Source organism: Athene noctua, chromosome 17 (genome assembly GCF_965140245.1).
Source record: "Athene noctua chromosome 17, bAthNoc1.hap1.1, whole genome shotgun sequence".
Taxonomy (NCBI): Eukaryota; Metazoa; Chordata; class Aves; order Strigiformes; family Strigidae; genus Athene; species Athene noctua.
Window position 1 is genome coordinate 3,287,411 of NC_134053.1, and position 22,888 is coordinate 3,310,298.

The window sequence follows — 22,888 nt, forward strand, 5'->3', positions numbered from 1 at the left end:
TGCACTGCCTTTGTCTTCCTGGGTTGTCACAGTCTGCCCAGGAACTCCCTGGGTAGATGTGGAGTCCCTGCACGAGTCTGGTGTCTGTATCTAAACAGTAATGGCTAGTCTGGATGTATTTGCTTTTATTTTTTATTTTTAGCTGACCTCTCTTCAGTTGGCTTGCCACAGGCTGGCAAACTATGGCCACTGAATCCCAGCTTTTATACTCATACCTACATAAACTAAATAAACCACTAAATAAACCTGAGTGGTGCTGCTGGCTGTGTAATGTGTATCACCTCCTCTTTCTACAGGCTGGTGTAGCTTTGTGTGCCAAGGTATGTATTATACACCCCCAAAGTCCAACCTGCAATACTGGTTAGTGGCAAAAGGGGTGATTTCAAAACATACTGAGGATTGTAAGAAAGAAAAGAGACTTTCAGTTATTGTGATCCCTGGGCTGAAGAGGTTAAAGTTGTGACCACAGCGGTCACTTCTGTAGGATCAGCAGCATTGTTGTATGGAATTCACCGTGCCCAGCCAGGCATTGTATCAGTGGGAACATTGCAAGTACAGGACTTACACTATTCATGGGGTGGTCTAACAACTGACATCAACTCACTGATTGATTTTATTTAACTAACTCACTAAGGGTTTATTTATGGAATTAAAAAAATAAGTGTAGGAGCAGTGAAGAATGTATCATTAGTCATGTATTTTGTTGTTAAAATCTGGTGCTGTGGACTAGACTGGGCCATAATGCTTACATGGATAGAAAATGTTTGGTTCCCTTCATTTAGTTGCTGTGTTCACAAACTGTGTTGAAAGGCTTTGGTGTTTTCATCTTGTATAAAGAGCCCAAGTAGAGTTGAAAGCAGCAAAGCTTTTAATTGTAATAAAATTTGTGCATTGAGGTATGGCAGTAAAAAGCAAACATGACAAAGCTCCAGAAACTGTTGCAGAGAGCAATCTTCATCTGGCCCAAGGAGATGATGCACAAAATGGGACCTAATAGATCATTTCAATATTTGATTTCTGTGATTCTGTCAAATCTTTCAAGACCTGGCAGCAGGCTTTGATCTCCAAGACAAAGGGTGAAAGGAAAACCAAGGCTCTACATATCGCGTTGCTTTCTTTGCTGGGAGTAGCTGAAGAGATACCTGATTGTTGCTGGGTTTTGTCTTCTCATTAGAAACACCAAAAAAATAGGAGCTGAGCCAAAAAAAAAACAGTTGCAAATTGAGTGTTTAAAGAAATATGTGTGAAGGTCTCTGCCTCAACTATGAGTTTATAATCATGGTGTCAGTGCCGAAAGATAATAGAATAAATTACATCATTAAATCCCAGATGTTTTCAAGGGAAAAGTGTGATAAATAGGGGGTTTGGCCCTGTAAGTGCAGGTCAGCCTTCCCTTGTGCTGCTGACAAGTACCGGTTCTGGAGGAGATGCTGTGTGCAGACACAGCTGCTCATGGTTTATTCACCGAGTGGGTAAGATGTTAAGGACTTCACCGTACTGCACTGAAGTGAGCAACTGACCATTTTTTAAGATCGGTGGAAGCAATTAGACCTGCAGAGGAGTATTTTACTGGCTGTTAAGTGGTTTGTTTATTTTTTTCACAGGGAAGAGATCTAAGCAAGTTTTCTGAAGTTTGGCATTGCAACATTTTGCTCGTTGTAGGAGTAACCGCAATTACCAGTGTAATGGTGCACAGTAAACAGTGAGTGTGGCATTCTTTTCCCAGGTGGAAACTGGGCCTGAAAGGTGAAATGATCTGCTCAGGTGACTGTTCAGTGTGGTGCTGGAAACAGAATTTGGGGACTCTCAGTTTCAAGTTTTCCTCTAAATGGTAAATGATGAACTGAGAGTGGTGAGCCATGGCCTTTGCTGTGCAGGGGACTGAGATGGGGTAGAACAAGTTCCCTTACTAGTTATTGTAAGCAGGCTGATTTAAATAATTTAAATTCACTTGAGACAGAAAGGATTTCTACCCATCAAGTGTATGTAACAGCCGTAAGCTGTGTCTTTCAGGTAGCTATTTTAGTTCTGTTAAATACATATGCTGCTGTAGTCCCCAGGAACTCCAGCTAAAATGAGAATATACATGCCAGGTACTTCACAGAAAGGCAAGGACCCCCTAATCCATACTTCTGGAAGTAGGTGATAATGAAAGGGGAATGGAAGGAGATGCAAACGTTGTAGGTAATGATTATTCTAGGTTTATAAATTGTTATTTTAAAATATATTAAAAACTGTACACATATTTATGGATTAATACATATACGTATGTGTAAATTTAATTCAGTAATCCATTAAGAATGATAAGTGGTGTCTCCACAGAAGAGAAAATTGTGGTGGTGGTGGCTGCAGATCAGGTGGGTAAAGGCAGGAGGGAGGGCAGTAAAACATTTATTTTATATTAACATACATTTTTTCTGGTGTGTTAGCACAATAGTTCCCAAGCTGGCTGTGCAAATATGTTCTGCTTTTAGTTAGTAGCTACTCAAAAAAGCTGAAAGCAAACCGTGTAACTGTCTCTGAGTAACTGCTTCCTAGTGATTTTTTTGGTTCATTCCTCCCGCGTGTTTGCTCCCCCTCTCAAATTGATCTGTTCTGAAAATTGTATCATGGTTGAATTCACACTGAACTACAAAGCAAGTTGAGAGGCTTCTAGTGTGGTCTGCGGGCAAGTAGGGGAAATTTTGTCTTAATCAATGTACAGTTCTCCATCCTGTGAAAGAAAATTAGCCGTGCAGATACAAAAGAAGGACAAAGCAGCCACACACTGCAGTTCAGAAAACTTTCCATCATTTCTGCTGAATAGGGACCGAGTGTTGCTTTTTCTATAGAGCAACGCTCCATTTGTTTCAAGGAAGTTTGTGAAATTGGAGACCGAGAGGAGTTAGGAGGGAGGCTCATTAGAGAAACTTTGTTGTAAGGAGTGCTTCCCAAAATTAAACAGGCTGCTCAAAGGAAGTGCAAAAGTCTGCCCTCAGACTTGCATCTAAGTCTTGATTAAGATGTATGGTTCTCCCCCTGTGCGGGGATTTGGCCTGTGAATGCGAGTGGCACGTTTGGAAGAGCAGAAGAGCTGAGTCAGGAGTCATTAGCTGCTGGATCTCCAGGAATCTTGTGTGGAGGGACAAGGAGGCAGCAGTGAGGTCTTTGCTCTGTTCCTAGTGTCCAAATAATGCATTTTTCAAACCACAGTAGATCAGGGTCTTCTAGGGGAGAGGAGTCAACACTGATCTCATGGGAGGGGGGGGGTACTTGTATGAAATATTTACATTCGCTGTAAGATTTCTCCTCGTGTTGCTCATGGGGTTTTTTGTGCCCCACAGTGTGATCTGTGCCTGGCTTGATCTCTGGGTTCTGCTTTTTTTTCTTTTTCATGTAAGTGGGACTGTTGGAGTATTAACCAAAACTGAGTTAATGAAAGCATCCTCATTGTTGTGGTTTGGAAGGCCAATGTCTGTGTAGTTTTATAAAAAAAACAACTTGTGAACATGTTCTTCAGCCTGTGAGGGTTCCGATTGAGGGTACCTCAGTCTCTGGATCCTGCAAGTCCCTAAATTTATCAAGGGACTTGGATCCACAAGAGACAGTACATCTCTCCAGTAGCTGAGAGGAGCAGGGGGATCCAGCAGCACTTTGAAAGCAGGAGAATAAGGATGGTCCTAGCAGGATGAGGCTGAGCTTGGACATTCCTCAGAAGTGACTGTAAATAATTGCATGTCAGTGCTGTTCCCACTGATCTGAGGATACAAACCCAGAACCTGTGTTTTAAGGGATCCGAGTTAATGTACCTGGCTACAAACTTCTTCAAGGGAAAAAAAAGGAAAATCAGAAAGCAGTGTATGTCAGGGCCAGTGATTTGTCTCAGATGTTATAAGACTATTTGCAGTATTACAACAACATGTGTTTGAGATCCAGTCTTTATAAAAACAAACAGTTCTTCCATCATATTGCTTTGTGGCCAAAACTTGATTTAAAATCTCCCACTATTTTTAAAAAATACTTTGTTTTTAAAATCAAGTTCCAAATGTCCTCACAGTCGTGCTGTTGGGACTGCCAACGTGCTTTGTGCTCTGAAGCATCTCTGTAATTGGGAAATCTGCTAAGTCAGACCTTGACTAAAATCAGCAAATAAATATTACCACAGAAAACGATAACTTCCACATGTCTCTAAGCTAGGATGGAGTCAAACCAATGGTCTATCAACAGAGGGGTCTATAAGCACTGTTGATGTGAGCTGGCCAGACTTCTAGCTGTTGCATTTCTTTTTAAATATAAGAACTACAAAAAGGAAACATCTGGACAATTAAAAAAAAAAAAAAAAACAAACAACAAGGCACTGTTTTATTGAAGTGATTCATTCCAATTATGTCTAGCAGGTTTCTCTTTTCCAAGTACAGCACTGGAGACCTATTGGCTCATCCTTTTGTCTTTGTCTTTTTTTCTTTCTTTTCCTTTGAGCGACCTCTCCTGTTTTCTTGGATCCCTCTTTCTTTGACGAGGCTACTTTGCTGTACAGGACTGATTTTACTCCCTAATCTCATAGTAGCTTGTGTGGAAGTACAGATAAATCTTTCCAGACTTGAGCAAGTGCTATTAGGATACTCTTAACCACCTATGAACCAGTAATGATAGAGAGATCAACATACTTTGTAAGCAGGACCAGTAGGACTTGACAGGTGGGTTTTTGTTTGTTTATCATGGGTTCTGTTCGTTCTTTGTGGGACACCAGCAGTTGTGTATATTCATCAGACAACATAATATGATTTCTGAACTGTTCTCTCTGCTCTGTGTTTGCTCAGGGCTAGGAAGAATTACAGAATTGTGGAGCTGCACTGTATTCTTTCCTGGGCAGAATTAAAATTAGAAACTAGACTTCAGAGTTTCTGAATGGATTTTTTTCAAGTGAAGGTTACATTAGTGATTTTCCTACAGTCTGAGGGTTCCACCTAATTTGTTGAAAATTAAAGTGGTTTGTAGCAGCTCTGAAGCAATCCTTTGGGACTTTGGCATCCACTGATATTAAGGTAGAGCAGTGCATGTGTAAAGTGCAAATCTCTCTATATTAATAAAGTGGCATATTGCAGACTTTCAGAGGACATTGCTTCATTTAACATGCACTGGGTTTGTGCCTCTTAAATAACTTATTGTTGAAGAATAAAAGCTCCAGTCTGTAATATCAGAAAGGGATGTTGGGACTAGGGTTTAGTGTCACTGTATGATTCTCCACAGCAGCCACCAGCGCTGGTGCTGGATGCACATCCCTCACCCTGATCTTTGTGGAACTGTGCTGTGAAGCAGGCAGGGAGCTGACCCCACTTAAAAAAATTATTTAAGCCTCATCAGTTTCTTGAGTATTGGTGAACAGCTTGTATCATGAAACCAGGATCTAGGGCAGAGAGAGGTTAAAACTTACCCAGTATTCCTGATAGGCTGGAAATAGAAACTTGTCCCTCTAATTCCAGTACTGTGCTCTGATGCCAGACCATCTTTTTTCATCTAAACTGGCATCTAGTTTCTGCTATTGCTGCATATTATGTGCCCTGGTATGGTGTCTCTATTCCCCGTCCTGCCTGTTGCATCTAACAACTTTATTTTTTTTGCCATACTAATTAAGCAAGTCTAAAATTGTGTCCTGTTCATTATCTTCCTCCACTTCCCCACTTCTGGCATTGTTCTGCTATCCCCTTCCTGTGTGCTGGCATGGGCTTTGCTCTTCCTTGCAGTAAGGTGGTTCAGAAAGTTGAACTGGCAGAAAACTCACAGTCTTCCTCCCCTGCAGAGAGGGGGAGGAATATATATATATATAATTTTTTTTTAATGCTGTTTTAGCTTTCAGCACTAACTGATGCTGGGCTAAAACATGATGGATGTAGCCTTCTGCCTCTGTTGTGAGTTTCCACTGGGGAGCTGTGCATCAGAAGAGTGCCTGGTGAGTGAGCCTTGATCCATGATTAGGGCTTTTGTGCAATAAAATTAATAAAAAGAAGGTATTTGATGCTCCCTCTTTATGCTTTTTTTTTTGGCTCTTAGAAATAAAAATGAAATACTATAACACTCGCCTATGTTTAGCATGTCCGCTGACTTGCCATTTTGGAAGTAGAACCATTTCTATTTTTAGAGCTGAGCTTCCTGTTTAAGCTCTCTTTAAGTTTGTCCTTTCCCTAACACAGTCAAACTCTTTAAAAAAATCTAAGTTAAACTGGGACAGTTTTGCTAAAAACAATCATGTTCATGTCCGGATATAAACAGCAGTAAATTCACTTTGAATGAACATTATAATAAAAATTCAACCTCTCACAAGAATGTATTTCCATTATGTCAAAACATGAAAGTGAAACTGAGCTGATGTGTTGATGTGGTCACGGTTGTCTCAAAGTCTCTGTCTAGAAATGGATTTAAAAATGAGTTGTCCATGAGGAAAAATTATCCAGAACAGCTATTTTAGAATAACTCCCTGTAGTCACACTGTTCGTGTGCAATAAGCATCCTCTGCCTTAGCTCATCCAAACTAGAAAAGAGCTGTCTTAATCTGGAGGAATAGCACCCAAAATCCTAACTATTTAATGGTAGTTGTTATGCTCTACTGCCATAATTTACTTTAGTCCAAAATGACCTTCGAGTGTAGCTATGCTTTTACGTAGAAGTACATATTAGTATCAGCATGTTCTGGGGGTTTGATGTAATCACAGCTATATACATCTTCAGATGTCCTCATTCAAGTGTGGATACTAGATGTGTGGTGGTGTTGCTGACCCTTTGATGGAACGCCTTTAAATAGCGGTCTAGACCAAAGGAGAGCTGCAGGATTGCTGATCTAATTCACAAGTTAGTTGGTAACGTGAATGGTAGTTGAAGGTCATCTTCTATTCCCTAGTTGCCAAGTATCAGGAGAATCCAGGCCATGCTGTTTGTTACAGGCTGGTGATGAGGTTTCAGGAGGGCAGCCTAAGGGAAGAGGCAGTCTTCCCTCCCAGTTCTGGCTCTTTCACTCCTGCTTGTGCTGTGCTGGCTCTTGCTCCCAAGGTCCTTCTCCTGCTTTAGCTTTGGTGCATGCCTAATCCTTCAGTGATTATCAGCAGAAAACTAGAAAACGGAAAATATTTTCCTGATATTTTAGTAATCTCTATTTGCTTGCCCCAAAGTCGGAGGAGTGCCAGGGTCAAGGCGAGAGGTCAAGGCTGCAGAGCCCAGGACAGGGGAGGGGAGACCTTGGCAGAGCAGGGAGCTTTTGAATCCTCTCAGCCATCTCCCAAACCTCTCCATGGTGGAGAGGCATGCTCCGTCCCCAGGAGCTGGATGCTGGGTTGCAGGCTGGGCTCTGTCCCGCATTACCAGATGCCCTGGGCACAGCTACACTCTTCTTTCCACTATTGATATTGCTAGAGGAGCACATCACAAGAAAGTATCTAAATAAAGCCATAAAAACCTAAATTGTCCTTTCCTTGTTGGGGTGTGGTTTTGTGTCAGAGGCAGCTTTTCTAAACATAAAAGGAGAATAGATTGCATTGATCCAATCAATGCTCCTTTGTACTTGGCTTTTGGAAAATAAAGAACTCTGCTACTGTCAGATTAACATGTCACTTAATGAAAGAATTTAATTTCTGAAGGATTCTTAGTATGCAAAGATGCTCTTGATAGTGTAGAGTACAATGATACTATAAAATGTTCTTAACATGAAATTATTTAATTTTTATAACGTTTTTCCTGTATTTTATGTAACTGTTAAATATATTTTATGTTGAGACATTTTAGGGAGCCATCAATAGTCTTAAAATAGATTTGGTACATAAATAAAATATAGGATTTTCAACAAAGTTACATCCCTTCCCACTTGCCTTAGAACTTGTATTATTTTCCTTTTTGTAATTATTGTGTGCTAGGTCTGTCTTTTCAGCTACCTGGAGTATGCTTGTACTACAGGTTAAAGCATATAAATACTGTAGAAAAACTAAAAGTAAAATGTTTCTTTGTATATGGATTATTTTTGTTTCTTTGTGGTTTTCACTGGCTGAAGTTTCAAAGAATCACTGGAAAATTACAGTTTATGTTTTGGGTAGATGTAAGGATACTAATTGATTCTATATAATGCTACTAAAACACATTATTTGCCCTGAGCCTCTTTCTTTAGTCTAGTCCTGTAGCATTAAGGCTTAAGACTTTTTGCTGGCTTAAGCTCTTCCTGAGGACATGCTCTAAATACCTTACCTTTTGTTGCGTGAAAAAAACTAATAACATGGGTTATTGCAATTTGGCAGTTTTATACCAAATGATAAAGCTGCAGACACGGAAGAGGGGAAGGAGGGGGAAGGTACATGTCAAGTACTCATAGCTTTACATCTCCATAAGAAGGAAATAATTTAACCCCACTGAAAATCAGGCTCCTGCTCTGCCTCCAGCGTGCGTGTGCTGGGGAGCTGGGTGGGGGGCAGATACCTGGGCGAGGGGTGTAAAGGGGAAAGGCAGAGAGCACTGCAAAGGGGGAGCTGGATGGCTTGCGGATATTTGTTTCATGGTGGACCAGGCTGTGCTGGGAAAAATGCTGGGTGAGAAAACTAACTGGGAGGTGTGGGGCAGAGATGTGTGCAAGTGTCCGAGCTGGACTCCTACTTCCCTTTGTTCTTCTGTGCCCTCTGGTGGATCTGGGAGCGATGGTATTGGTACGTGTCTCTCCTGAGTTGTCCTTATCCTGGGTCTGAAACGCGGGGAATGTCGTCAATAGCTTCTCTTGAGCAAGGACTTTCTGCTCTGATTCACGTCCCTCCCAGTTAGGATGGAATATCATAATAGTCTCCTGTGGGTAGCAGATGAATACGTGCTTTCCAGCTCCGGGAGCTCCGGAGGGATTAACCAGGATGCAAGTCAAAGCCTCAGTCTTTAGGTGCAATTAACCCACTAGTGAAGCTAACAGATTTCCTAAGGCTCTGCCAGAAATCCTGCTTTACAAATCAAGGGGGTTTTTTTCCCAGTAAGAAGCATAAAGATTAGAAAGGACCTGCAGGCCTGTCCCTTGGCATTTGAGGTTGGTTTCTGGTTGTAGATGCTATATTGTACCTTGGGCACAGATCTTAATTCAGTCACAGAGGGTTAAAATAATCCCCCAAGGTAGCTTTATCCTCTTAACGGACAGGCTCGATAATTATTCTTACAGAAAGGACATTCCCTCTTTCCTCTGCAGTGGGAGAGTTGCACCTTTTCCTGCTGGTGGTGCGCTGCGGAAGAGACAGCAGCCTAGAAAACACTGGTGTAATTTTCACTTCTGATTCACAGTTCCTGTGCGTCTCTCATGTTCTACTGTTGGTTCATGTCTGCTTTGCTAATGGACCACCTCTTGCTTCTGCTGTGGCTGATAGCAGTGCTGAATCCACATCAGGGCAAAGAGCAGGCTGTTTTGAAGACTGGAGTCTGGTAGCCTGGATAATGCAAGTCTGAGGCTGTTTCAGGTCAAGGCAGAGGAAGGCAGTGCTTCACATTTTTAGAACTGGGAAATGGCAACTGTTGGACTCCAGAGGAGATTATTATAGTCCCAGAATTTCCCATTCACTGTTCCTTTTCTGGTAAATTGTTACAATATTCTATACGCAAAGTGTGGGTGCAAATTCTGCAGGGGACGTTGATGAGACCTTTGCTGAATGACTTCAGAGCTGGAGCCCATCGCTCCTGAAGTCTCTGGGGTGGACTTGCTGAAGCTGTGATTTGTGAAAGCGTTTGCTGATGCAGGGAGGGTGCCTGTGTAACGTGCATTCGCAAAGTGCAGTTCTCTTTCTGACTAGAGGACAAGGTCTGCCTCCCTGTTGTGTTGCTCTCGAAGTATTTTTGCCAAGCAGCCCAAACCAGAGAGGAGCAAATCTCTACCAAACCAACTTGTACAGGGTGGGCAGTGGGAGGCAGGGACTCTGCACAAGTCATTTTTCTTCTAGATGTTCATATCTGTGTAAAAAAAAATACTGGTGTTGCAGCATATAATAATGTTGTAGAATTTAATCTGTTAAAACCTTTACAGCATCTTGGTCACTGGGCTTCTAAATAAAGGGAACAGATAGTGTATACGCTATTCCCTCCCCTTAGTTTTACTGTGGATTTTAGTGATACGTGGGCTGCAGTAACTTCCTTTTTTTTTTTTTTTTTTAGGTTTCAAATGCAACATAGTTTTTAACTAGCTCTTCCTGACTGATTTTATTTTCCAGCTTCTGCAACTGATTTTTCCCTCTCCTTCTTGCTTTTGTTTGTTCCTCTTGTCAAAGATGGCGCTAGCTTGTTTCTTAGTTACTGTCTTTGTGATTCTTTGGGGATTCGCTTGTGCTTGATGAGTAAGCAGCAGTAGAAGAGGAAGATGTTTCTCCTTTAGGCTGTAAAATCCCCTTCCGTGAACTCTAGCATCACCACTTTGCCTCTGAGTCACATCTGCTGCAGGAGGGGAAACAACACCTCTTAATCCCACACTGTCCAGGCGTTTTCCAGTCAAGTTATACTGGAAAAAAAATACTGGGAAGCCAAGGCTGAGGTGATGCGTGGTGCACTGAAGCTTCCCATGTCAGCAGTAAGAGGTGCTCTTTGCCAGCTAGGGATCCAGGTGTATGTTAATCCATCACAGCGAGTGATGAGCTGAGTGAGTGAGGAATATGGTCTCTATGAGGGCAAGAGGCTGCCAGCGTCGCTGAGATCCTGCTGGGACTTGGTGAGCTGCATCGGGCTTGATTGAGTGGGGTCCTTTCTTAGAGGACAGGATGAGAGTGTGGCAAGAGGATTATCTAGGAAGTGGTTAACAGAAATGGTACATCAAGTAAAATGGATGTCAGAGATGTTCAGAAATCCAACCTGACCTGAGATCTCTCAGCCTGCCACTGCTTTTTGGAGCCTCTGTGTGTTTCTTTCCCTTGTTCTTTACCTGTCTCCCCTTCTGGATGATATTTTTTAACCTTCTCTGAGGGGCAGGAGATAGAAGAAAGAGCTGAATCTTTTCAGGAAAGGAGAGATGAAGTTGGCAGTAAGCCAGAACCGTTAGGAAGTGGGCAGCGAGCACAAAGCTGTTAACCTGTAATTCATACATCTCAAATTTTGCGAGCGGTACTCCAAGAATCATTATGTATGGGCTTGTTTGATAGTACTGTGGTTTAAAGAGAAAAACATCCCTTCAAATTAAAGAGTAATTTGGAAGTCAAGACACTATCAATTCAAATCTTAGCTCTTCTGCCCATAATTGATGGTCGTGTGCATTTAAGAAACCTGCTATTGAACTGAGCCTCATACTTTTAATTCATCAGGTAACTGCTGATTTTTCTTACAGAAGGGATAATTGAGAGGCTATACAAGGTTGCTTTCAGCAAAGCTGAGATCAAATCTAGACTATAACATGGCAGATCCCAGACTCTGCCATGCAGTCCTTCAAATATAATTTTTTGGCATCTGTCCGCTTAACCTCTCTGGGCTGTAGCTGTTGCTTTAATCCCCAGGCACTGGAAGCCAAAAATCAGGCTGGTGCATATTCAGGAGCTGTTGAACAGGACTTCACCCCCATTGGTAACCTATAGAGTTGAAAAAAGACTATTTCTCCTAGATAGTAAAGTTAACAGTTAAAAAAACAACAACAAAAAACCCCAACCCAAAGCTAGATTTGATGCATGTCGTTTCAAACATGCAGATACCAAATTTAAGGACTCTTGTGCTTTTCCACACATAACTGAACTTTCTCCCCATCCTGCCTCAAGGTGGCAACGCTACTTACAGTCCCGAGCTCAGACTAAGAATGAAATCCTGTTCACCGGCCTCGTAGTGAGGAGTGTGACTGACAGGCCAGTGGGACTATTCCAGATTTACACTGTATAAATTTTTCTTTTTGATTACAAAGCTTTATGGTCTTGAGTTCCTTTCCAGAATCATTATCACATCTGTCACTGTCATTGCTATCAGTGGCTAAGGATGTTTTTAATGGAGTGATGCAATCCAAACTATCACTCTTGCTGAAATACTGCTCCCAAGCACACAATAGGCCAGGTGCTGTAATTATTAATAATTCCCTCTGATGGCGTATATCGGCCCTCCATTTTGTTTTAATGCAATTTATTTCGAGTTATTTCTTCGGCAGTGAAAATGGGTTTGGAGTGATTTTTTGGAAGCGTTGCGAGTTTGTTTGCTGGAATCCTTCTCTCCTGGAAATGAGGCATGTCTCTCATGGGCTCCGGTTTGCTCACACACAAATGAACTGCTAATTAGGATGATGAAATTGCTGGGAGAGGTGAAACCTTCCAGTTGGACGAAGAGAAGATTGTGGATTAATCTGTGTAAAGCTGAAGGCTCCACTAAAACTGCTGTTCAACATTCTGGTGCTAATGAGACTTGTATGTCTGCCACTTGAGAAGCTGAAAGTATGTCCTGTAGTTTTTGTTGAGAGATCCAGAGTGGGGGCTCACTCTTCTATGGCATTTAGTGCTTTCATCTCCATGGATGATGGCTGGAGTTGAGAATACTCAGCAATCTGTATAAGGTGTTCAGCAGTTTATAGCATCCGGTGATGCAAGGCAGTTTGCTCTTTATGGATAATTTTTGTACATGAGTAAAAGCATCTTGAGAGGCATATGGATGTTTAGAAAATTGCAGAGTACGATTTGGAGAGCTATTTGTCTTGCGTGCCCCCTGCTACTGTATTGTATCGCTTCTTCATAGTTTTTAATGTACATCTGCTTGTGTCAATTCTCGTAAAGGAGGAAACTACTCTCTCCATCTCTGTGCAGCAGGGACACCAGGTGACTTGTTCAGTGTCATACTGGGCAAAAAGTCGAGTTCAAGATAGTTCCCTGCTCACTGTTTGAGCTGCTCAGGACCCGTGGAGGGACCGACGCTGGTCTCCTGTCCTCTAACAACAGCTTCCCTGCAGTCATTGAGAATTTATACATATGTACATAATAATGTACATACATATATATATACACACATATATATTTTAAAAAAATAAAGCCAAGGCAGATGTTTTGAGACTGTTTCTGTGTGCTTGCAGGAAGCCGAAGGATAGTGGATGTGATGGATGTGAACACGCAGAAGGGTGTTGAAATGAGCATGTCTCAATTTGTGAGATACTATGAAACACCAGAGGCCCAGCGTGAAAAACTCTACAATGTCATCAGCCTGGAGTTCAGTCACACGAAGCTGGAGAACATTGTCAAGCGCCCCAATGTGGTAAGGGATCCTGTGGTGATGGTGTTTATTTTCAGTTTCTTCCCAGTCACTGGTTGCTTTGTAAGAAATAAAACATGGAGTTTAAACAAGGTAATGTGAAGTACCTGTAACTCCTGTCCATTTAGCATTAGAATCTCATTTTTACTAAGTAGGAAGCTGGTCTTCGTGATAGTGGAACTTAATTTACAGGAATTAGGTACCTGATGAGCTCTTAATCATGCAATTTTCACAGATACCCAGTTCCTCTCAGGTATTTAGGGGAAATTCCAGCCAAAATTAAATACCTCTCTATTGTTTTTCCTCCTCTAAGGAGGCTTACATTGTCAGGAAGCTTAAATTCCTTATATATGAACCCTCCTATTAACTAAAAAATGTTCAGGAGGCTCCAAAGCAAAAAGGTTGCAGCCACATGTATTAAATGTCGAAATCTATACATAATTAAATCAGCATAATCACTGCCAGAATTGGCAGTGTCAGATGAAGGGGGTATATTTGTAAACATTTTTTAAAGGTAAAGGGCTCTTGTGATTTTGTTTCCCAATGGAGTCACCAGCAGTGAAACTGTGACCTTATTAAAAAAGATTATTTCTTTTATCACTAAGGTGTAACCATGTGTGGGTGAGGGTTAGAGTATCAACTTAGTAATACACAGTGATGAAGGAAATGGCATTGGAGGTTTCAGAGTGTCTCCTCAGGATGCTCGGCAGTTGATGAGGGAACAAAGGAACTTCTCAAAGTAGAATGCATGTGCTGCTTGTTCCCTCCATACCTGCTCGTGGCACTGGATGCTCAAGGCACTGCTGGATATGAAACTATTGCTCTGTGATGTTTTGTTTTCAGACACTGCTCTCTTCATTTCTAAATGCTATTCCCATTATACCAGCAGTTTTTTTCACTGGGGACATCCCTTGCCTATGCATAAACACCACACTTCTGCCTGAATGGGTCAAAACCAGTTCTAATTGCCGATGCGTAGAAGTGATTCTTAAGTAGGCTTTTGTGTTCTGTTACGTATCACAAATCGAATATTAAGCACATATGTAGAAGGTTTTGCAGGTTTTTGCTGTCACTCAGGCACTAGCGGGGAGTTTGGAAGTGCTCTGGGGAGTTTCTGGTGTTCAACTGAACCTGGTTTTCCCAAGCATATCATGCTCAGTGAGCTTTTAAAACATCTGTGCAAAATTCCCGGGTGCTCAGAACTGAAAAATGCAATTAGGTACCCGTTACTACATGTAAATGAATACTTCATATCCGTTTAATACAGCCTGAGTGCACAATTGTTTGTAAAACCAGGAATATTTGGATCTTGCTGAAGGAGAGATTTGCATACTTGGGAATAGAAGAGAGGGTGCTGGGGAAGTGGGTGCTGAGAGGAGGTCCAGTACATAAAGTCAGATACTAGTTGAATACTATATTTGTATAAGTGGTTCCCTTGAATTCTGCAGAGCTCTTTTAGCCCACGTAAGGCAGAAATACTTGATACATGTTCCCTGTTGTGTAAAAACTGTGGGTTGCAATATCAGGATGTGGGAATTATTTCAGAATCAGGGCAGTAACCATCAATTTTGTTTTCACATACAATTGTGAATTGGTTCTATTTCTACTGGCTGCATTATCTCCTTTTGCCTCTTCTCAGAGTACTGTGTGTTATCAACAGTACCTGGTGCAGATGGAGAAACAGATAGGGATCAGCCCCAATCTGCAAGAATTTCATGTGCTAATTGCCCTGTTATGAAAATCCTCTGGGGATACAAACAGTTGAGTTGACTCATCCAAATAACATCCCTGGGTGGGCCTTTAAAAAGATACAGCAGTCAGGAGGCTAAGTGGGGTGTTAACGATGACAGAGTTGGACTTCTCTGTTCTTGCTGCACACAGTGAGAGGACAGCTTTGTCACCCAACGCCTGGGATAGGTCTTGCAGTCCTTATTGACCAATAAATGGAGGTTCATTCACGCGTTTTTCGAGCTGGGTCGGGGTGTACAGCCACACTGTGGCCAAACGCTGCACTACAGCTTGCCTCGTTGGACTTCCCAAGTTGCTTGGTGTTTTCCCCTGCTTTGAAATCTAGCACATGTGATCCACTTGCTTAACCAGAAGGGAGCGTTAAGGGTATCTAGCACAGGCACCATCATAAAACAGACCAAAGAAGGAGTCACAGGCTCGTCCCTGCTGTGGCTGTGATGGACAGATTGCAGTTCGTGCTCAGGTATCCAGCACAGGAGCTGTGTTTCAGTGTCCCTGAACAATCTTCAGTTTCTATCTCTTCCTCAACTTGCTGGCAGTATGTTTCCAATTGTTTGGCTTCTGCTGTTCTCTCCTGCCCATCCTTCCTAAAAGTTCGGCTTTGGGACAAGAACTTTGAGTTTTATGTCCAAGTAGAACAATGAAGGAAGTGCACGGTAGGCAATAATGTAATTAATCAGAATTTGGCCAGAACAGTGGTGATAATGTTCGTGGAAATGTAAGGTATTGGAATGGTATAATCTCTTTTGTGTTTTAATGTTAATAAATGCAATTTCTAGGCTGTTGGCTACAAAAATGCATTTGAATACAGACAGCAGGTGATGCTGCAAGAGAAGGTGCTCACAGGTGAGCACGTGGGTGGGCACCCAATTAAATTGACTGCAAACCCCTCCTTACTCTGGGTTTGAGAGGGCTGAGTTGTGCTGAAGTGCTGCACCTTACATGTTGGGTCCATAGGATTTTTGCTGAACACTGAGGTTCTTCCTGTCTGCAAGCATCTGCTGCTTCTGTCATTGTTAGAGTTTTAGCCAACAGAAGTATATCCTGCCATGTGTTCAGTAACTAACAATTGATTTTGGTGGGGCTTTCAGGTGGACTTGGTTGACTGGGTGGATAATATGTGGCCACAGCATTTGAAGGCGAGACAGACGGATGCTACTAATGCTATCTCAGAGATGAAATACCCCAAAGTGAAAAAGTAAGTTTGTTTAAGGCTTTAAAAAGCTCTACTCTTGACCTCCTTGATTAATTTCCAGTTTACTGAATACAATCTTCAATCAAATCTCTTTGAAAAGTGCATTTTCATTTTTCAGTTTTGAGCAACTGTTTTGAATATGGCAGACTGACCTTACAGAGTAAATTCTCCAAAAGTACTCTCCAAAGAAATCACTTCACAGGATGCAGCTGTGTCACACAGTTCACACAGTGGAGTCAAAGTCCTTCTGTAGGCTGGGTTCAGATCCTTCCCAGGTTCTAAACTACTAATGGCTCCAAAATTATTAGCTGAGAGATGCTTTGTGAAATGAACTTGAAGTCCATTTTTAATAGGTATGTGTCTCCCCAAAAACTCATCACTGCCCTTCATGCCATTTTATTTTTCTGTTGACTTTTTCAACAGCAAGGTCCAATACTGGACTGATTATATATAGGCCGTGTTTCTTGGTTTGGGGGACCTGCCCAGGGCAGGTTTGAGACCAAACACAGAGTGGCTTGTCCTGCTTCTGCCTATCTTGGGTCTAGTTTTTTGGGCAAGTTGTGATAGCATAACCTCTCCTGTTTCTTCTGTTTGAATGTCTTCCTTGAAACTTTTTATATGATGATGGGAAAAGGGAACTATTTTGGGGACCTGAAAATGTGCACTGTAAGTTTCATAGGAATTACTACCACTGAGATGGGGATTACTGTTAACAGTATAATAGCTATTGACCTGTATGGCTGATGAACACCATAGAATCCTGGAAGCCCTTTGCTGGTGTTTCTGTTTTAGAGGCATTTTCTATTGGCCAGACCTAATGCTGGCGCTTCCCGGGCTCTGCTGTTGAACCAACCTCTAGTGTTTTACAAATCGCTCAGAACTCCTTCCAAACTGTAATGTCTCAAATAAATTGGTACCAGTATCTACAGAGGAGTGGGCAGTCAGAAAGTGATATACAGCATTTACTCTCATTCTGTAAAAATAAACAGTTTGGAAGGTAAAGGTCTGCATAATAGAGGAGCCTCTGTGGCAGGCATCATGGGGAAGCCTGGTCCTACGATATGCTCAGCACCATCGATTTCAGTGGAAGCTAAAGATACTCCCAAGTTCTGAGGCGTAAGATGCTTGTTAGGGTAACTAGATCTGGATAGGCGTGCCAAATTTCACATATGCATTTGGAAATGTCCTAAGTGACTTGCCTAAGGTCACACAGTAAGTCAGTGGCAGAGCAGAAAATAGAACCCAGCCAACTTGCTTCCCAAGTGGTTAGTCTATAAAATAACATTATTTATAATCTGCTAGAGCTAAGAAACCAAATCAGGATTCAGGGCTTCAGAATTCATGGATTGTACATGTTAAGAAGTAAAGAAAACGATCCCTCTCCTAGAGCAGGCACACTCCAGATGCTGAAAAAAATGTAACAAGTAAACAAAGCAAGGCAGAGATGGTTTAAAGGATAAGGTAGCAACATGACTAACAGAATTTAGCAGAAAAAGCAGAGTATACTCTTGCAGTTCACTACTTGCATCATGAAATGCCAGATGGTAGGTTTCAAAGAGGGATTTTAGAGAAGTAGCAATTCAACAGATTTTGACATGGAGCTTTTCCCATGTGTGGGGGATGGCCTGGTAGAAAGGAAGGAGATGCCTGATGAAGAAGCAGACACAGAGCCACTGAGGTTGCTGTCACTGGCAAAGTGAAGGTGGAGGTTGACAGCTTGATAAACTAGTAGATGTGATAGGTAGAGGAAAGCTAAACAGTGAAAGACTGTAAGCACTTGCAGTGTGACAATGGAGTTTGATGTGGGGAAAAGGAGTTACCATGCATGAGAGTTAAAGGCAAGGGTGATGCAGCTGGAGGGATGAGGATGTTGCTAGTGAGCATCATCTGGCATAAAGACTAGAGAAAGCTGCTTTGCAGCACTGTTGGCACAAACCCCTCATCAGTCTGAAGAAGCAACAAAGATAAAAGCAATAACAAACATTGACAGTCAAGGAGTACAAGGGAAGTTGTACTGGATCGGGACAAAGATCCGTGGCGCTCAGTGACCTGTCTGCTGTTGGGTGCTGTCATAGATACCCTGGGAGGAGTGTAAGAACAGTGTGAGCATAAAATGATGCCACCTCTTAAAATTATCTTCTGAACTTCCACGCTCTGCAGTTCAGGCAGGGGCTGTCCTGAGGTGGAGGTGGTTTCTGTGTGCTTAGTGACTCTCAAGAGACTTCTTTTCCGTGAACTTGTCCAGTTAAAATATGAACTCCTCAAGAGGTTAGCTTTCTCCATCTTTGGAAATTCAGATTGGCCCTTTCCTGTACAGATATTAGTCCCAGCTATTGCTGTGAGTACCCAGAGGGTATAAGCCCTTATTAAAGAGATCGTGTTCAGTTGTGGAGCTAAATGTCAGTGCTGTCACTTGTTTCATGCTGCCCATTCTTTTATGTGAATCGTCAATATTCATATGCTTTATTAATGACTGTTGTTGCTCAGAAATGGGCTTGTTTCATTTCATTCTTGTTCTTAGCATTCTCATAATACTAAGAGTTTGCAGTATGCAATACCCACCATTAACGTGTTCCCTATAAACAAAAAGCACTCCAGCGAAAGCGTTGCGGTTTTGCAGACACAGATGGCATTACCAGACACAAATGTCTGTCTTGGCTCCTGCACGTCAAGTTCCGTGCTGGGAGTGAAGTTAGAGAACGCTCCATCTGCTGCGCTGCTTCAGTTACCAGGAGCACTACGCGCGCTGGAGACCGCCCTGGCTTTCACTTGGACTTGCACCATTAACTTTTTTAAAAAATTCTGGGTAATGAGGTTATTTTTCTGTCTGTAAGTAAATGACTACTTACCTAGTAGGAGCCTTAGAGGACTGAATTAAGTGGGGAAATGGTTTATGTCAAAAATATGTAAAACTTTCCAAGTACCACCTCTTAAGCAGTAAACCAACATAAATTAAGGGGATGGCTAGCTGAGATTGTAGTGTGACAAACTTCAAACTGGTATAAGTTGGCATTGCCCCTGAAAAAACAGTCCCATGCCCACATTGTTCCACCCTCATCACTTGAACACGCCATTGTGCAGCTGCAGAGTAAACTGGACTGGGGGCTGGTCTGGCTGAAAACCGACTTGGAAATAAAGAAGAAAAATTGGTTACTTTTCAGGCCATCCAAACCACCACATGGCTGCATAAATGTTTGCCGCCAACTGATGGGCAGTGCAGAAGTGTGAAAAAACCATAGCAGTGGGCTCATCGACAAACCCCTTTTCAGTTCACACAAGGTGCAGGGCCATGAGACACGGGGTGAGCTGAGCGAGCAGCTCACTGCTACCGAGGCAACCTGCTCCTGCCTCTCCTCTTTCACATCCCTGGGTGCAGGTTCCTGCAAAGGGCTGCACAAACGTGGGAGCCTGCGTGAGAGCGGGCAGCGTGCTGTGTAACCAGGAGCCAAGGTAGGAGGAAAAGGCAGCGCTGTTCTAACGTCACCTTTTAGGGGCAGAAGCTTGTTAGATCACGTCAGATGTCTGTGGTACTGCAAATCCTAAGGGTAGGAAACTGTGACAAAAGGAAACTGAACGGGGCTCTGAAGTGCTTCCTTTCATCATGGTGCACCATAACTATTTTCAGGTAGCTCAGAACAAGCTCAGATTTAGTTTTCTGTTTAAATTCAACCAGGACTGAAGCAATCTGGATACAGCTGAACCTGAATCAAACAAAAAATAAAGTACTAATTTGATTTCTCATTTATCAAAACAGTCCTGCTGGAATTATTATCCCCTTTATTAGGTTTTGTGTTTGTAGCCTTGCAAGATTATTTCCAAAGCAGTGGCAGTGAAATAGCTGCTGTGCCAGGACATGATGGCTATAGAAATAGTAACAGGCACTTCTAACAACTTGATAAAGTTTGTGCTATGGAACAAATGCAAACGAAAGCCTCTCTCACTACAACACTTTTTTTTTTTTCCTTCAAAATTCTTCCTATTACTTAAGATACCTAAACACTGCTATAATAGGTCTTTATATTGCTGCTGTCCTTCAGTTAAGGATGGGGTATTTTGCATGAAACATCTACCTGTTCACAGAAGGATGATGCTCTGTTACCATGTACTCAGCCTTATATTCCCTCTCCTAGGCTGTTATTCAGCCATCCATTCCTTTCTATTAATTCCTTTACTAAATAGGGATGGATTTAAACAGATGCTAAAATACTCTGCTGAGCTGCGGTCTAATTAGAAGCTGAGGGTGTGCCTCTGGAGACAGAGATTGCCCTTTGAATTGAGGGAGCTCACAGGTCCTGCAACACAACCTGATGCAGTCTTATGCATGTGAGATACTCGTATGCACTTTATATGTAATTTGTGATTTGCTTGTGATACAAAACTGCTCTATAAATATAATTAAGTACAAGAAAATTAGACCAATAAGCCCAAGTTCTTATTAAAACTTTCCAAGCTAGCAAAGTAAATAAAATTTAATGTCTTCAAGTCACTGCATTAGTCTCAAATCCTCCTTTGTGTAGAGCTTGGAGGACTTGCAGCATCACACATGTAACTGAAATAAGCTCCAGCATTTAAAATGGTCTGTGGTGAGCTTGGAGCTGAACAGCCATGTCACAGGGACGGAGAAACGAGTCGTGTTCTCACTGATACCAAAACGCTGTTCCAGGGGCAGACAGGCCCAGCTCTCTGTGAACTGGCAGCTTGGTTCATTTCCTCGCAGTGGCGGGTGTCTTCTCAGAAATTTAACCTTCCAATCAAAAAAAAAAAAAAAAAAAAGCCTCTTAATTCTTAAAGTTCAAAGGTAACCTTCCCAGCGGTAGCTGAACACACGCCACAGCAACGAGGCTTGCAGGCAGCCTGAGATGGTAGCTGGGTGCAGTTCTGCTGAGCCTCTACGTGGGCTGTTCATGCCAAAATCTGACGGCTGGAAGGTAAATAACGCTTTCCCTGTGAAGTCCCCACTCGTGGCAGCGGTACGCTGAGGTGTGAACCCACCCCGCGCACACCAGCCTGGCGTTTCACCTCGGATGGGACCGGGGCAAGGGTGGGATGAGGAAAGTGTTGCCCCTTACTTTGGTCCCAGCGTGATCTGTGAGTGTAATTTGCAGTCGCTTCACAAAATCGCCGGCGCATCTCGCAGAAAATAGGCTTTCTCTTATCTTGGGTGTTGTTTATGTCTGACTGACTCAGATCGTAACCCCCTCAGGGCAGGAACCGGGTCTTTCATGTGCTTTTGAAGCGCCTGCTGCACGCACCCTGTTTAATGATTAGTTACTGTTTGGTCTCGATAGGTGGTGGTTTGCTTTTACTTCAGGCTGGAAGCCCTGGCTACCCCAGCCCTGCTGCCCCGCTCCTGCGGGGGAAAAGGGGGCCGGGGGGGCGGTTCTGCCTGGTCCTGGTCCCCCGGACCATGCCTCCCCCCCCGGCTCTGCAGGGCCCCTCCACGGGCAGGGCCGGCCCCGCTGGGTGGAGGTGGGTGCTGCCCTCCCTGAGGGCTTTTCCCCGAGGGGAGAATCCCCCGGGCCCTGCGGTGTGGGGGAGAGGCCGCCCGCTCCCGGGGGGGGTGGCAGAGGGGCCGAGCGGGCTGGCTGGCCCCGTGTCTCCCGGGTGACAATGGTTTCTTTTGTTTTGCAGCGTAATTTGTGGCTTTGGGTTACAGGGCCCCAGTGTGGGAGTGTTGCTGAGTGCGGGTCAGGCCGTTAGCCTGCGGAGTCGCCCAAAGGTAGCCATTGTTTCCTGCCGGGTCCTTCCAGCTCCCGCTTCCAGATGCTGTGAGGCGAGGCCTGGGAGAAGGGGACCCCGGGATGCTGCCGGGGAGCGCCGCAGCCTCCCTCGTCCGACGCCTGGGAGCACCTCTCCCGCCTGGGGGAGAGGAGGGAGCGAGCCAGCGAACGCCCAGAGCAGGGCCTGCTCCTTTTCCCCGGTTTGGCACTTGCAGTTGGCTCATGGGTTTGTGGTATTCGGTTTCAGGCTTAGGGATTTCAACCAGCCGGCGCTGCTCCTGGGAGGAAGGAAGAGTGAGCTATACTTTTCTCATTGGCCCGAACAAAAAACAGAAGCCTCTGCTGGGGTTTGGGAGTGGTTTATGGGCTGAGCTCAGTGGCAGGGGAGCCCTCGCAATGCCAGAGGGAATAGAGCCGTATGGTGCGCTGTACCTATTGCGAGAGAAAAGGAGCTAAGCTCAGGGTAATGCTGCCTCTGCGTGTGCTCGCGCGTCTCCCCCGAGTTCATGTGCATGTACGTTGCGCCTCTGCGTCCCCCTGCCCGGGTGTGTGTGCCTGCGCCTGTGTGCCTTCGCATCCCGGCGTGTCTGTCGCTGTCTTTGTTTCTCTGTTTGCTTGCGGGTTTGTAGCTATGCGTGGCGAGTGCATTGTGGGTTTGCCTGGGAGTGTGGTATCTGCGCTGGCTTATGGAGCGGTGTCTCTGTGTTGTTTCTGTGTTCCCAGCTCTCTGTGTTTGCTTAGTGGTTTACCTTCGTTTGTATCCTCTCCCTCTCTTTTTTTGGGGGGGGAATCTCTGTGTTTGTTCTTCCCTGTGAGTTTGCAGGTTACTCCATATTCCTTCGCATCATTTCTCTTAACAAAATTCCCCACGTTTCTGGGGGGAAAGTTCCCCTTTCCCCCACACTGCAAATCCTTCCTCCAAAATAACAGTACATTAACTTGAACAATTTCAGGCTTGTGGAGAGCATAAAACAAACTCTTCAGTGGGGAAGGGAAGCTCCCCCACAACAGATTACAAGCAGCTGCATGTTTTAAAACCCTAACTGAGGCTGTGCAG

General features: G+C 43.5%; 1 protein-coding gene across 4 annotated transcripts in view; it reads left to right on the forward strand.

Moving 5' to 3' along the window:
* Positions 1-22,888, forward strand: part of KDM2B (lysine demethylase 2B) — a 118,890-nt gene that overhangs the window by 16,436 nt on the left and 79,566 nt on the right. For 2 of the 4 annotated variants that reach the window (XM_074921431.1, XM_074921432.1), the window contains 2 exons: positions 12,992-13,170; positions 16,008-16,114. In XM_074921431.1, coding sequence (XP_074777532.1) covers positions 12,992-13,170; positions 16,008-16,114 — 286 coding nt within the window. Of the gene's footprint in view, positions 1-9,468; positions 9,555-12,991; positions 13,171-16,007; positions 16,115-22,230; positions 22,295-22,888 lie in introns of those variants that run through there. The other 2 variants (XM_074921433.1, XM_074921434.1) reach the window with 2 other exon arrangements.